Source organism: Oppia nitens, unplaced genomic scaffold, assembly GCF_028296485.1.
Source record: "Oppia nitens isolate AA-2021 unplaced genomic scaffold, nextdenovo-longstitch-racon4-pilon3 scaffold7_pilon_pilon_pilon, whole genome shotgun sequence".
Taxonomy (NCBI): domain Eukaryota; kingdom Metazoa; phylum Arthropoda; class Arachnida; order Sarcoptiformes; family Oppiidae; genus Oppia; species Oppia nitens.
Window position 1 is genome coordinate 611,743 of NW_026533251.1, and position 16,729 is coordinate 628,471.

General features: G+C 22.6%; 2 protein-coding genes across 2 annotated transcripts; both read left to right on the forward strand.

Annotated features, from left to right (window-relative positions):
- Positions 1 to 1,086: 1,086 nt before the first annotated feature.
- On the forward strand, positions 1,087 to 2,369 carry LOC128963277 (uncharacterized protein F36G3.2-like). Its single transcript, XM_054309781.1, has 2 exons — positions 1,087 to 1,259; positions 1,624 to 2,369. The coding sequence occupies exons 1-2, from the start codon at positions 1,127 to 1,129 to the stop codon at positions 2,367 to 2,369; spliced, it is 879 nt and encodes a 292-aa protein (XP_054165756.1). The 5' UTR covers positions 1,087 to 1,126.
- Positions 2,370 to 3,989: 1,620 nt separating this feature from the next.
- LOC128963149 (uncharacterized) lies at positions 3,990 to 5,824 on the forward strand. The gene is made up of 2 exons (XM_054309637.1): positions 3,990 to 4,229; positions 5,063 to 5,824. The coding sequence occupies exons 1-2, from the start codon at positions 4,046 to 4,048 to the stop codon at positions 5,806 to 5,808; spliced, it is 930 nt and encodes a 309-aa protein (XP_054165612.1). The 5' UTR covers positions 3,990 to 4,045; the 3' UTR covers positions 5,809 to 5,824.
- The last annotated feature ends 10,905 nt before the right edge of the window (positions 5,825 to 16,729 follow it).

Sequence of the window (16,729 nt, forward strand, 5' to 3'; positions counted from 1 at the left end):
CTAAAATTACTTATTATTATATTATATTATATTATTAGTCATATTTAGATATATTACTTATCAAATCTAAGCCATATATCAATATTACCAATAAAATTATGTTAATAATGTAAAATAGAAGTCTCTACTTATGACTGTCAATTCAAATGTTTATTTGTATTATTCAGTTAAAAAAAAGAGTGCACTCTATGAGTGAAATATAAATTATAGATCAAACAGACAATCATTGTATTGCCATAATATTGTCGTATAAATTATATAATATAATTTATATATTATAAAATAGACCAAACAAATGCATTGACAAAAATATAGACTGTCAAACCTTTTAAAATATATAAAATTAATTTAATAATTATAATATACTTATTATAAAATTTAATCCCCGAATTGGCCATCAATATAGATCTGAACATTTGTGGCATAGAATCTCTATATAAGTATTTAATATATATTTGTTTATTATTATTATATTTTATATATATTTAAATTTTTATACTATTATTTATTTAAGCTAAATTATTAGAAGTAATTTAATTTCATTCATAAATAATTATATTTTTAAAAAAAAATTAAATTAAAAATGATTGCTATTATATTATATTTACATTATCAAGGTTACATTATCATGTATCATTATATGAATAGTACTATATGTTGAAGTATATTTTTTATTAATTGAGAATCTTATATAATTGATTAATTAAATTTCATCATAAATTGCAGTACACTATGCACTAACAAATTAAGTTTATGAATTTTTTTAAAAATATAATATTTTTATCACTATATTTATAAAATACTTTCTAAAATTTCCACAAAAAATAACAGTTTTCAAATTATCTATATGTGAGTTGTCGATTATCTTTTTATTTATATTTTTTTATCTTTAAACAATTAATAGATTGACAAACAAGTAGTGGTCTATAAATTCACTTATCATCAAAATAAAATTAGGTATATAAATGTGTACAGTAGTAATGCAATTTTAAAAATTGTTGAATAATTTTTAAATTATATCTTATATATTAATTATATATTATAAGTATACTGTAATTATTAAAAAAAAAATATTATAAAAGTTATGTCAGACATTATAAAGTTAGTCAACATTAATGTACGCTTAATGCGTGTCTCCGATTGCGATGTTATACGCGATTTATGGCCACAATGTAAGGCATCGATATTCAAAAGAGCTAATGAAGTCATGTTAAACATCGACCCGAACGGCATATTTGTGGCCGAGGAGGTCGACACTGGTATATATAAAATTATTACATATAAATATCGTATAATTAAAATTACAATATTAATGATTAATAAAAATAATTTTATTAACACAACTTACTGTTTATATATAAGTTAATTTAAATTCATAATTAAAATATTAATAAAATTTTTATTAGAGAAAATGTTAAACAATTAGTAATAAATAGTCGTAAAAAAGATTAGCCAATTTCAATTTGATAATATTTAATTTTCCAATTTTTAAACAAAATTTTAATACTATTAAAACTCTTTTAAATTTAATAAATACATAATACATTGGAAAACAATAAAATTATAGTTTATACAAAAATTATAAATAAATAATTGATTTATAATTGTATGTTATTTAAATAGGAAAAATTATTGGATATTGTTGTGGAGTTAAAGTATCGCCAAAACTAGGCTTTATTGGTGGTTATGCTGTAAGACCTGAATATCAGGGACAGGGAGTCGGACCGGTTATCTGGAAAAAAGTTATGGACTATTTGGGTGACATCAATATAGCACTGTTTGCTCGCACTCAAGAAATGGGAGAAAAATATGGAGAGAAATGGGGATTTCAAATGATGAAACACAAACGACTGGTGCATATGACAGGAAAGGTTGTCTTAAATGATGACATCTGTGTTAAAAGTATTGATGGGATAACTGTGTGTCCGATCACTACTGAGTTATTGCCGGGAGTTACTGAATATGATAGCGACATATGCGATGGTATAGATCGCAGACTATTCATTGACGGTGTTATTAAATCCCCGGAAACCTGGAATTTGGTCGCTATTAATGAGCGCCGGGAGGTCTGTGGCTATTGTATTATATACAGAGCCCTTTGTCATGTGACAGTCGTCGGGCCGTTATATGCGGACAACGAACATATAGCCGAACTGTTGGTTACCCGATGTTTGCAACTCATACCCGAAGATCGACAGCAAAATGTTTTATATTATTCTTGGAATATAAATCTCAAAAGTATTGAAATCGCTGAGAAATTAGGATTAAAGTTAACATACAATCGGCCGATAATGTATTCAAAACAAGCAATTGACGGAAAATTAGATAAAATTTTTACCGTTTCAAGTACTATGTATTACCCGTTTTAATAAAATTTTATTATCATTTTTGACAATTTTTTATAATGTTTTTCATTTAATTCATAATATTAATTTTTAATATACCTGTTTAATATTTTACTGCATTTTATATTATATAGTATTTTTTAAAATTATTATTATTATTATTTATTAACTATCTTTATTACATTATTTTAAGTCAATTTCTCTATAACTAAAACAAACAAACAATAATTTTTTCATTTAATTATTTATGAAAATTACATATTTCTTACATTAATAATATGGTCACACATTTTTTCGAAAAATGTTTTGTGTTAAATAATGTTTAAAAATTTAAATTATGATACAAATGAATTGGTTTTTAAACAATTTTTTCCAGAATAATAGACAAAATACAATATTTCGATTTAATTCAAGAGAGAGAGAGAGAGAGAGAGAGAGAGAGAGAGAGAGAGAGAGAGAGAGAGAGAGAGAGAATAGAGAACATCCACTTTTATAGTGGACAAAGTGTTTTATGACTATTTCATAAAAAATATTTAATTAAATATTAATAAAATAAAATACATTTTAAAGGTAAATAAATAATAAATATTTAATTATATATTTTACATTTTTTTCTAAACATAATGCAATATCTGTGAAATTATAGAATATAATGTGAGAATATAATGCTTATAGTAATACTGTAGTATTTAAATGAACATTAAAAATATTATAATAGTTGAATTACAATAAATACAATTATTTTATAACTACACGCTAACCGATAACTAATTTTAAGATTATTTAAGTCATTAAATATTTAGAAATTGTTTTAAATAAAAATTACTTAATTAATAAAATTGAATTTGAAATATCACCATGGTAGTTTATATAGTACTTTAAATTCAATGCAAAAATAAAATAGAATTTATTTTATTTTCAAAATTTCAATGACAAAAAATCCATGTATTTCTATAATATAAATAAATATTTTCCTAGTTTTTAGTAAATATTTTATTAAATATTATCGTTTATATTAAATAATTTTTAATAGTCTAATGATAACTGTCAACTCAAACTTGATTTTTGTATGATTGAGTTGAAAGGAGTGCAATCTATTGGCATAATATAAATAAATATTTTAGACTTACAGTAATGTTTCAATACTAATTTCAATAGTAAAGTATAAAATTTAGACCTATTACCTAATACTGTATATATACTACAGTATAAATTTATATACTGTATTATGGGATCATAGAGTATAGAAAATTAGAGTGCCCAACTGATATTATATCTAAAGTATACTAAAAATATAAATAATATATAAATAAATGATAAATTTTGCTAAATAGCTATTTATTTTAACATAAAAAATTAATGAGTATTAAATATATAAATTCATACAAAATTAAATTTAAACAATTAATATAAAAAACATGAAAATATTATAAAACAATTTTCCTTATTTTTTTATGATTATTGGCAACTATACAATTGTGTAATCAATAATCATATGAATAGCATTATATGTATTAAATGTTTTCCCTCTTTTACCCATAATATGCGCAATTGGTTGATCACACTATCTATATGTTTAGGTTATATACTGATAGTAATAGTAAACAATATATAAATTAAAAAACATTTTTTTAGTCTAAATAAAGAATTATTTAGTTATTAGTTATAACTTGAAAAACAAGAAGAAAACTATAAAAAATATGTCAAACAGTAATCAAAACATTAATTTCATTGTACGGACAATACGAGTGGCCGACTGTCCAGATCTACGTGAACTGTGGTGTCAGATATATTCAAATAAGTCGAGTAAATTCAAATCGGCGCCCGAAGTGGCCATCAGTATAGATCCAAACGGTCTGTTTGTAGCACAGGATCTCAGTACAGGTGTGTAATATATATTTGTTTGTTTATATGATATTAAATATGTTTTTTTTGCTAAAATTTTCATTAAAATTTATATATTAATTTATATTAGTAAAATTAACAGTAGATTATTATTCTTTAAAAACTTATATTAAAAAATAAAATTATAAATCATTGCCATTGGATTTATATTTATATTATCAAGGTTATATTATTAAGTTAAACATATTATATATATTTTTTAAATAATATATGATATGAAACCACAATGTGATAAAGTGTAGTAATTTAAAAAATAATATTTTTTCATCAATTGAAAATTTTATATATTATGATTTGATTAAATAAAATTTCAACATATACAGTACAATCTATGCATTAACAAATTATTATAACAAAATATAAATAATAGAAAATTATACAATCATATAAATTATAATAATAAAACTAAAATAAAGCAATAATATCTAATAAATTAATTATCAGTAAAATAATTGAATATATATTTGACCGAAAAAGGTTGAACACCGGGATATCAAATAATCAAATATAGTTTTTGGATAATAGAAATTAAATAAATTTTTAAATACTATTTTATTTTAGTCGAAAATGAAAGCAATAAATTATAATTAGTTTAATTAAAATTACCACATTTTAATGATGTAATATTTAACTTTTTGATATTTATTTTAACAGTATCATAGTTGAATTAAATTTCTAAATAATCATACATTGCTGCACAATAAAATTATAATTTATTAAACAGTAAATCTATATATATATATAAAAAATGTTTATTAAACTAAATAAAATAAATATATAGATTATAATTGAATTTTGAATTATATATAAAGGAAAACTAATTGGTTCGTGCAGTGGAATTAAAGTTTCACCAAACCTGGGCTTTATTGGTGGTTACGCTGTAAGTCCGGAATATCAGGGACAGGGAATCGGACCGGTTATGTGGAAAAAAGTTATGGACTATTTGGGTGACATCAATATAGCACTGTTTCCTCGCGATCAAGAAATGGGCGAAAAATATGGAAAGAAATGGAACTTTCAGATCGCAAAACACAAACGACTGGTGCATATGACAGGAAAGGTTGTCTTAAATGATGACATATGTGTTAAAAATATTGATGGGATAACTGTGTGTCCGATCACTACTGATTTATTGTCCGGTGTTATTGATTATGATAGCGACGTATGCAATGGTATAGACCGCAGACTATTCATAGAAGGTGTTATCAATTTCCCGGAAACCTGGAATTTGGTCGCTATTAATGAGCGCCGGGAGGTCTGTGGCTATTGTATTATATACAGTGCTAACTGTGACGTCACAATCGTCGGACCGCTTTATGCAGACAACGAACAATTAGCCGAACTGTTGGTCACCCGATGTCTGCAACTCCTACCCGAAGATCGGCTTCAAAATGTCAAATATCACTGTTGGGATATAAATCTCAAAAGTATTGCAATCGCCGAGAAATTTGGACTAAAGTTAACCGTAAACAGACCCATAATGTACTCAAAACAGACAATTGACGGCAAATTAGATAAAATTTTTACCGTTTCAAGTACTATGTATTATCCGTTTTAATAAAATTTTATAATTATTTTTGACAATTTTGTTTGTTTTTTATAAAATTTATAATATTAAGTACTAATATACCGTTATATTGATATACTGTACATTTACTTATTAGTCTATTAGCACTTACCGGTACATGTATATTGTATAAATGTATTAACGTTAAGTGCATTTTCATATTAGACAATATTTTTAAAATTTATATTTTTATTATTATTTAGTTTTTTTTTATTTATCTGTATCGCAGCATTTTAATTGAATTTATTCATAATTAAAACAAACAAAACATAACTAAAATCACGCATTTATCACATTAACTATATTTAGTCAAACAATTATGAACTAAAAATAACTTATTATTGTATAAAATAAAATATTAGAAGAATTATATAACTAAAAAAAAGTTAATTGAACTTTTATATTTTATTTAGCAAAAAAACAAGTATATTTTAAGTATAGTAGTTAGAAATAATGCATATTATAAAAAATTAGTGTATTTAATATCATTAGTTAGACTGTGAGGCTTAAAAATCAGGGATAGTTAGTTTCAATGAAACATAAATATGCATTAAAATTTAAAAGTTTAAATAATTGACTACATTAAACAATAATTATAGATATTTTTGTAATAGTTAAATTTAATTTGATTACCAATGTCTTTATAAAAAAAATTTGATACATTTATTGTTTTAAGTTTATATTTTACAATATTCATTATTCACTACTCAATTAGCCAAATGTGTAATTTACTAATTTATTAGTATATTTAAAGTTTTTCTACTTATTTCATAGTTATTTATCACTTATTGATTTTAGATATTTTTTGTTTATAACTAAAATAAAAAAAATAATAAAATATAATTGAAGATACTAAGTAAATATTAAAGTATCATAAATCATATTGTAGATTGTGTTTAATATCATATTTTATATTATATATCGTTTATACAAATTATATTATTTAATAGATCAATGACTTATTTCTATATATAATTAATTATAAAATTATTCAAATTTATTTATATATTTAAAGACTGTTTAAATATATAGGGTACTGAATTATATATAAAAAATAAAAAATGTCTAACAATAAACATTTACAACTTGTATATTATTTACTATATCTTGTTGGTGATACATGTTATAAGTATGGATATCCCAAATATAATATTAATTATAATCGTAATAATAAATTTTGTTATTTTATAAATATCATAATGCTATTTGAATTATGTAAGCTAATAATATTTTACAATAATCAAAGTGAATATATTGCATTAATAATTGGCGAATTTACATACTATTGGACAATTAAACGCCAATTTATTAATTTACAAATTATTAGTTTATTCAATATGTTTATTATCAAATTAATTTCAAATAATAATAATATTATTATTAACAATCAAGACAACAATTATGATATTTTAGTAAAATTTAATTATCTTATGCTGGGTCATTATTATAAGCTAACTAAATATTATCAGTTTTTTCAAAAATATTTGAAAATTAACATGTACATTTCTACAGTTGGCCCGGTAGCTTTGACATTTTTACTAAATTGTGAACCAACATATCTATTAACATTTGGTATATTTTGGTGTATTTACTATAGTTATATTTGGACACATTTTGCATCAGCCAGTATTAATCATGTTTTATATTTTTGTTTACACTGTATGTCAGTTAAGTGTGAACTGAAAATAATTTATGATAATAACATAGACAATAATGACAGCAAATTACTATTGTTATCTATGACTAAATATCATAATCAAATTAACAATTTAGCAAGGTCATTGGATGAGTTTAATTTAAAAATGCGAAAACTAAATGAAGATTGGTCAAAAATTTTATTTTGTTACTGGATTTGTTTGACTTTAGTTATATCTAATTTATTTGTTACATTGGTTTTTGTCAAACTACACAAATTGTTTGCAATATTTTTGGTTATTTTTATTTTATTGACATTTATTTCGATAACATGTCTGATATTGTCTGCCAGTGGTGTTAATACAAAATTCAAATCTATACAAAAATTATTGCATAAGAGATATATTGATATTGTTGACAAAAATTTAATTTTTACTAATAAATCACCAAAATTATTGTTAAAGGTATACCTTTACATATAATATTTCAATCGATAATATATTGTACAGTATTTATCATAATATATATCATTAATTTAATAGATATCGTATTTAATTCAATGGTCATCTAATGCTAAAATTGGATTTTATTGTTGGAACTTATTTTTGATTACACAGTTTACATATAATATAGTAAGTAAATTCAATAGTAATTTAATCAACTATTTTATTATGATTACACAATGTTATTACAAATATTATCTAACTATAATTTACATAATTATAATTTATTATTATTTTTTAATTAATACTATTTTTATGTAAACAGTTTATGTATACGACAACCAAAACAACAATTAAATTCTTCTTATTATTACAAGATATATCATAAATCAATTAAAATATGAAATAAATATACTGTATATATATATATTGTATACCTTTTTCAAAATTTTAAGTTCACTGATATATAAGTGTTATACCAAAATAAATGTTTTCTACTTTGATATATAAGTTACCTATAATTTCAAATGCAGTCTTAATTAAAAAGTTGTGCAATAGTTACGATATAAAATTTGGTGTCGTATTAGTGTGAATCGTGATGTCCTAACTGTTTCTGATATGACAATGTATGAGCCGATTAAGTGCTATACATGAAATACAAACAACAAAAAAGTCAATTCAAAGAGATTTGGACTGATTTAATAGTCTATTAATGTATAGTTAGGAAATTATTTTGTATAACATATATTTATGGATATTATAAAATATCATCTGATAATAATAACAATTTCCAGTAGTATATATAAATTTATGTTACTTGTTTACAGTATATTAAATAATATAAATTACAGTTTAATTTTGAGAAATATATAATAAAAATATTTATAAATACAATTAATTTATTACGAAATGTTAATTATTTTATTTTTATCTATCTATCTATCAATCTATCTCCCATTCTTTCTCTGTTTATGTGAATATTTGTATCAGTAAAACAAAAAACAAATTATCACAATTAATAAAATTATCCATTTTTCACATTAACTGTACTAAACAAGCATTATCACATTAATAATATCGTATAATTATTACTAAATATATTATATTACTCGAACATACTGTATATTTAGTAATTATAATAAAATTATAAAATTTAATGTAAAGATCTAAACATCAGGGACAGGTAGATTAATTGTTGTGAAACACTAAATTATATTTAACATACATTACTACTGTATGTTATAAATTGTTTATTTATTGATTTATTGTAAACTTTAGTACAGTAAAAAATATTTTTTTTTTATTTATATCAATATATAATATCTAAAAATAAGCTTAAATTAAACTTTTATAAACTTTATTGTATTCCTATTCAAGTTGTAGTTTACGTTTTTGTAAGCATTATTAAATACATTTATAATATACAGTATTTATTAAGCTATTAATACGGTATATATTAATATTATAGTAAATGTTTAATATTTTACTATAATATTAAATTTAAGATAATAAAATATTTATAATTTAAATATTAAATTTTTAAAATGTCATATGATGAAATATGAAAATAAATTCATTTTGATAATACAGGACATCATTAAAAAAATTGTTTGCTATTTGTTAAATAATCTAGATACTTGTTATATTTACTAAATTTAAATATTAAATTATTAAAAATGTCTAGCGATAAAAAGTTACAAACCATATACTATTTACTGTATCTTTTTGGTGATACATGTTATAGAAATGGTTTATCCAAATATAATATCAATTATAATCGTAATAATAGATTATGTTATTTTAACAATATCATGATGCTATTGGAACTATGTAAATTATTGATAGTTTATAATAATCATAATGAGTATTGGTCATTATTGTTTGGTGAATTTACACACTATTGGACTATTAAACGTCAATTTATTAATTTACGTATAATTAGTCTATTAACATTGTTTATTATCAAATTAATTGCTAATCATCGTAAAAATTATGACAATAATCAAATCACCAATTATGACATTTTGGTAAAGTTTGATTGCATAATGATTGGTCATAATTATAAGTTAGCTAAATATTATAAACTTTTCCAACATTGTTTGAAATTTAGCATGTACATTTCCACTGGTGGTATGGTATGGTTGGCATTTTTTCTAAATTGTCAACCATCCTATTTATTAACAATGGGCATATTTTGGTCTATTTTCTATAGTTATACATGGACATATTTTTCAATAACATTTATCAATCATATTTTATATTTTAGTTTGCATTGTTTGTCAGTTAACTGTGAGCTTAAAACATTTTACAATAACAGTTTTGGTTTGATAAAAAATAATCAAAAAATATCATTATATAAGTATCGTAGACATATACATAATTTAGCAAGGTCATTGAATCAGTATAATTTAAAAATGAGAAAACTAAATGAAAATTGGTCAACAATTTTATTTTGTTACTGGATATGTTTGACTTTAGTCATATCTAATTTAGTTGTTACATTGGTTTTTGTCAAATTAAACAAATTATTGGCAATATTTTTAATTATATTTATATTATTGGCATTTACTTTAATAACATGTCTGATATTATCTGCCAGCAGTGTTAATACAAAATTCAAAATTATTCAAACATTATTATATCAATTATTTATTGATATTGTCAGTAAAAATTTAGTTTTTTATAGTAAATCAATACAAGTATTGCTAAAGGTATGCATATATTATAAAATTACAATTAAAAAAATTAATTGATATAATTTGAATCATATATTTATAAATAGATATCGTATTTAATTCAATGGTCATCTAATGCTAAAATTGGATTTTATTGTTGGAATCTATTTTTAATTACACAGTTTAGCTATAATATAGTAAGTAAATTAATTTAATATATATGTATAATAATAATACATAGTATGTTAATACAAAAATTTGTTGCAAAAAAACTTAATAAAATAATAATTTCTTTTATTTATTTAAACAGTTTATGTATTCGACAACCAAAACAACAATTAAATTATTTACATTATTATATGATATATCATAAAAATAAATCAATTCATAATATATATGATAATAATAATACAAATTACTATTATAAATGAATGCATTATTAAATTAATTATTAATATGATATATAATATTGATTTGTTTGAAACATCATATTATTGTATTAATAGATGGCGTCTAAAGTGTTTGTCATATAACACGACTCACACTTGTATTGCATTATTGTTTTTATTGTAATAATAAATAATAGTATTTTCATAATATTACAAATAAAAAAAATAAATTATTTATTTACAGTATTGTAAAACTAATAATTATTTTAACAAAAACATTGAATTGTTAGCTATAATACTGTAGTCTAACATATTGTCATTTATTTTCATAATCAATAAATAATACGTTGACTATTATTACTACTATTATTACAGTGTATATCAAAAAATATTATTAAATTATAGTTGATTTTTGTATAATTAGTTAATTGTATGTACAGTATATGTAAATTATCTGTATATAATTAATATAAAATATGATTATTACTAAAATATGATCAAGCTAATTTAACAATTATTGCACAATTTTCTAAAATCAAATTTAGATATCATTGTATTTTTAAAAAAAAAATAATAATAAATAATAATTGTGTTTCAATAAAAACAATAATAATAATCAATTTTAATAGTATTTAATATTGATTTTTGTTGGTTTGATTAATTGATTGAAAAATTTTCAATAAAAATCTGTATACCTGGCAATCCTATTCAATACTAATAAAAAGGTATGTAATTATAATTTTTTAATGTTTTTTTTATTAATACTGTATTTAATTTCTATAGTCTAGACTCTAGACTAATGTATTGAAAATCTGTGTTTTTTTTGTGCAGATATAAGAAAAATAATAAAAACTTTATTTACGACCGACTTATCAATTGTTATGATATAATGATGAAGAAGTCGAAGAGGAAAATGAATGGCAACTCAAGCAGTAATAGTAGTGAATCATCGCTAAGAAGTAGCGCATCGTTTGATCGTTTCGGCGATGACTTCACACAACTGATACTATCGTATCTACCGATTGACGACAAACTGCGACTACAGTGTCTGTCCAAACACTTCCGTACGATGAGTCACAGTTCACAACTGGAACTCATATTTGACGGCTATCTGAACCGTGAATTTGGTTTCAATGTAGTAATGAATTGGTACAGACATTGTGCGGCACACATAAGTACCGTTAGATTCAAGAATCTACACTCCAGTGACATAACCGATGATTATCTTGATTTCCTTGTGGCCAACTGTCCCAATTTGAAACATCTCAATATAGTCATAATAATGGGACGCCAGTATCTGACGGCGCTTAGCGACCAAACAATTGATCGCTTTTTCCAGACATTTTCTGCACAGTTGCGGACATTTGAGACCAACATAACTGATCCCAGAATTGATAAATGGTTGAAACAATTGGATAGACAGTCGGCACCAAATCTGGAAAGTCTTGTAGTCAGTGGTGATCTGTATCATAACCGATACGTTGGTTTAACTTCATTTTCTGGTCAACATCTAAGTCCCGATTTTGGCAAACAGTTGAATAGTCTGGCGTTTCAATTGACACCAAACTGTATGCCATTGTTCAAGACATTTGTAGCCGACTATCACAAACAGTTGGAATCATTACATATAAGATTAACCAAAGACTTTGAACACTTATCGGCTAAAGAGTTGATCACTGGTTTGTCTCAAATGTCTTCAGTGACACAATTGAAGCTCGTGTTTGAGCGGACAAACACCGAGTATTATATCATTGAACTATTGAAACAGTTTGGCCACACATGCGGTCATCAATTGAAATCATTGCAACTCATAGCCTATGATCGTACTATCAGTGAAAGAGTATTGTATCAATTGGTTGATATTGTTGGCGCACGTCTTCAGCATTTACGACGACTGGCCATCAAATGCAATGTCATTATCGATGTCGACGATGAAGACAACGATAATAACAACAGTGAAGCCATCGATAATAACCAATGTCGGTGGCAATTGACCAGCAAATCATTTAAACGGTTACAACAATTGACACATTTGTCGCTTAATTTTTACGGTTATCAACAAATTTTTGGCGACTTTTTTGTTAACATTACCGATCACTTACCGAGACTACAGTGTCTTGACATCGATTATTTGCACAGAAATCAAAAGACAGTCAGATTGATAGGAAAGTTGCCTAACTTGAGGACAGTTAGACTCTACTGTTGTCGCAATCAATGGTTGGAAAGGGAAAAAATTTATAGACTATTGAAAACTAAAACAAACGTTAATAACATTTATGTTAAATATTCAGATTCACCAAGGCAATTATTTAACATTGATAATTTTGTTTTAATTAGTCTCTAAACAAAATACATATTTATTATTATTTTTATTTTTATTAAATTTAGTTTTCTGTATTGTTTTAACTTTATTTAATTGTATGCACAATAATTTATTTGTTTTTTTTAAGTTTTAATATTGTATATATTAAGTATTAAATAATTATCTATTATTTTCAATACAGTTGTTTAATTTAGAATTTTAATTTATTTTAGTAGACTATGTAAAAATATTTTAATAGTACCGGTAATTTGTTGTATCATTTAATGTTATAAATATTATATTTATATTATAATTTATTTTATTTTACCGGTAAATGTTTTTATTTCAATAAGTTTAAAATTTATTTATACAATATTAAGTATCTTTTTAATAATAATTGTGAATTAGATAATATGATAGTAAATATTAAATAATCTAAAATATTTTAATCGTGAATATTATTATCATTATTATATATCATAATTATTACTATAAATGTTTAGTTTAGATTAATTTTAATTTTTTTTCATGTAAAATCATATACCAAATATTATTAATAAACAAAATCTAATAAAGCATTACACTATACGGTATAATAAAATGATATCATATGAATCCTATGAATCATAAGTATCAATATCTAAATGTATTTAACTCTTACAGTATTTGTATCAAATTATTAAAATTTTCATAATATTAAAATAGCTTACAGTAAATACTGTATGATTATTATTTTTTAAAATACTAAATATTTATCTCATCTTTTAAATAATTGACAACTAAAAATCTAATTATCCATTAAACAAAAAATACCATTTCACTATTTCAAAACATAAATTATTATAATTACAATGTATTGTATTAAACAGTTTTTGTTTACATAATAAGTAAAATAATTTATTAAAGTTTATGATTACGATTTATATCATTTGATTTCACAGTTTATTATATGAAAGACCTTGAACATTAAGGAACAGTTTTTATCAAAAAAATATTTAAATGCAAAAAAAACTAATACAAAAAAATACACTCATTATTATTATTATTACAAAAATAAACCAATAAATTTTAATTTCAATAATCTAGAATAATTTAGAAAATCTAAAATGTAATAATTTTAAAAAATTATTTTTATCTATTCTATAATTGATTAAAATTATACCTAACTTTAAATGTAAGGGATAATTATAAAAATAAATGCGCAAAACTTTATTTATAATTGACAAATACAGTATAAAAAGATTTTGAAAATTAAAAAAAAATTAATTAGAAATATCATTATATGTAATAATTGTATCATTATTTTTAATAAATTGTTAAATAACTTAAATATTTTAGTAGTTAACACATCAATAATAATAAAATATGAACATTAATAATACAAACAATTATGAAAATGTTAATAATATTATTAAAAGCAATGATGATAAAAAATATAATACAATAAATAATAACAAAAATGTTAATTTTATTGTACGCCAAATACGGGAAAGCGATTATCCATCAGTGGTTGACATATGGTGTCGATGTAAGTCATATTTATTTAAATCGGCAAATGAAGTGATCGCTAATATTGATAGAAACGGTATATTTGTGGCCGAAAATCTTGACAATGGTTTGATTATTATTATTATTATTATTACATTTACTGTATATAATGTAGTTATTTATTAATATAAATAAAAATATCTTAATTTAGGCAAAGTAATTGGTTCCTGTAGTGGAGTTATTATAGCTCCACACATGGGTTTCATCGGTGGTTACGCTGTTTTACCCGAATATCAAGGATTGGGAGTTGGCTCAAGTATTTGGCAACAAGTATTGAAACATTTGGGCGACAGAAACATTGGTCTTTGGGCTCGTCATGATATTGGCCAACAATATAGTCAAAAGTGGGACTTCAAAGTTGTTACACACAAACGTTTGGTTCACATGACTGGCACTGTTGTGGTTACCAATAATATTGTTGATAGCATTGATGGTATTACTGTTCGGCCAATTAATAATCAATTGGTAGCAAAAGTTGCCAAATATGATAGCGTAGTAACCGGCGGTTTGGACCGCCAGGCATTCATAGAGGGTATGATCAACTCACCCGAAACATGGAGTCTGGTGGCCATAAATGAGCGCCAGGAGGTTTGCGGCTTTTGTATTATAGTCACTGTCACTGGCGATACCACTATCTTTGGTCCACTTTATGCCGAAAATGAACAATTGGCCGAATTACTGGCCGGCCGGTGTTGTCAACTACTACCCGAAAACCGGCTGAAAAATGTTAATTATTATTGTTGGGATATAAATCCTAGTGCTCTGAAAATAGCTAAAAAACTGGGTTTAAATCAAACTGATAATAGTATTATAATGTTTACCAAACAGCCATATGACGGACAGTTAGATAAAATTTATACAAAATCTAGTCATATATATCCGGTTTAATTCTACATAGATTTTGTTTGCTAAAAAAATTACATTTGGATAATAAAATAATATAAATTTAAAATAGTAATTATAATAATATTAATAGTATTAATAGTATACTTTAAAATATAAATATTCTATTAAAATGTTATTGAAGTATAAATCATATATACAGGTAGTAAAACACTTTATTTGGGGGAATTTAAATTAATTTTATGAATAAGTTTTTTATCTAAATATAAAGTGTTATATATTATTTTAAAGCTTATTTATTATATTTTTAAAAAATAATTTACAATTTATTTAAAAATAAAAAATATCTAAAATATTGACCATTTCCTTATAGGTCAAAAATAAACATATAAAATCCATGTTAAACACCAATTAACTAACTTAAATTTTGTGATGATAATTAATTTAATAAATTTTAAACTATGAATATTAATGATAAAAAATAAGTTATATTGTAGATTATAATGATATTATTAGGTTAAATATTTTTAATACAAAATTAAAAGGCTCCAAATTTATTGATGTTTTTTGTTCACCTATTTTATAAATCTATAAACAAGACTATAACTTTTGAGTCATTTTATATTTTAATAATAATTTTTCTATTAAAAATATTATTATATTTAAAATTATAAACTATTTTTCTATAAATAGTCAATATTATTTATTATTTTTATAATTAATTCTAATTAATGAATAAAAATTTAAATATTAGTGTTTAAAAGTACCTTTATATGACCATATATTTAAAAATATATTTTAATTGACCACCCCTTATTTTTTATAAATTTTTAAATATAATTATTAAAATATATTAATTAAGCTTTAAAATGGTATATAATACTTGACATTTTATTTTAAAACTTAAACATAAAATTAAATTAAATTCCCCCAAATAAAGTGTTTTACTAACTGTATAAAGATTTTATCATTATAATACTTTATTATTTAATATTATATATAATACATCAATAGATTTTCTTTTACTCTATAATTTAAATATTACATTATCAATTTTTAATATTTATCATTTAAAAA

What these genes read in the sequence shown, in the direction of transcription:
- LOC128963149 (XM_054309637.1), top strand. Translation starts at nt 4,046, where the DNA reads ATGTCAAACAGTAATCAAAACATTAATTTCATTGTACGGACAATACGA. An exon ending in AGCACAGGATCTCAGTACAG is followed by an intron (nt 4,230 to 5,062) that starts GTGTGTAATATA and finishes TTATATATAAAG; the next exon opens with GAAAACTAATTGGTTCGTGC.
- LOC128963277 (XM_054309781.1), top strand. Translation starts at nt 1,127, where the DNA reads ATGCGTGTCTCCGATTGCGATGTTATACGCGATTTATGGCCACAATGT. An exon ending in GGCCGAGGAGGTCGACACTG is followed by an intron (nt 1,260 to 1,623) that starts GTATATATAAAA and finishes TTATTTAAATAG; the next exon opens with GAAAAATTATTGGATATTGT.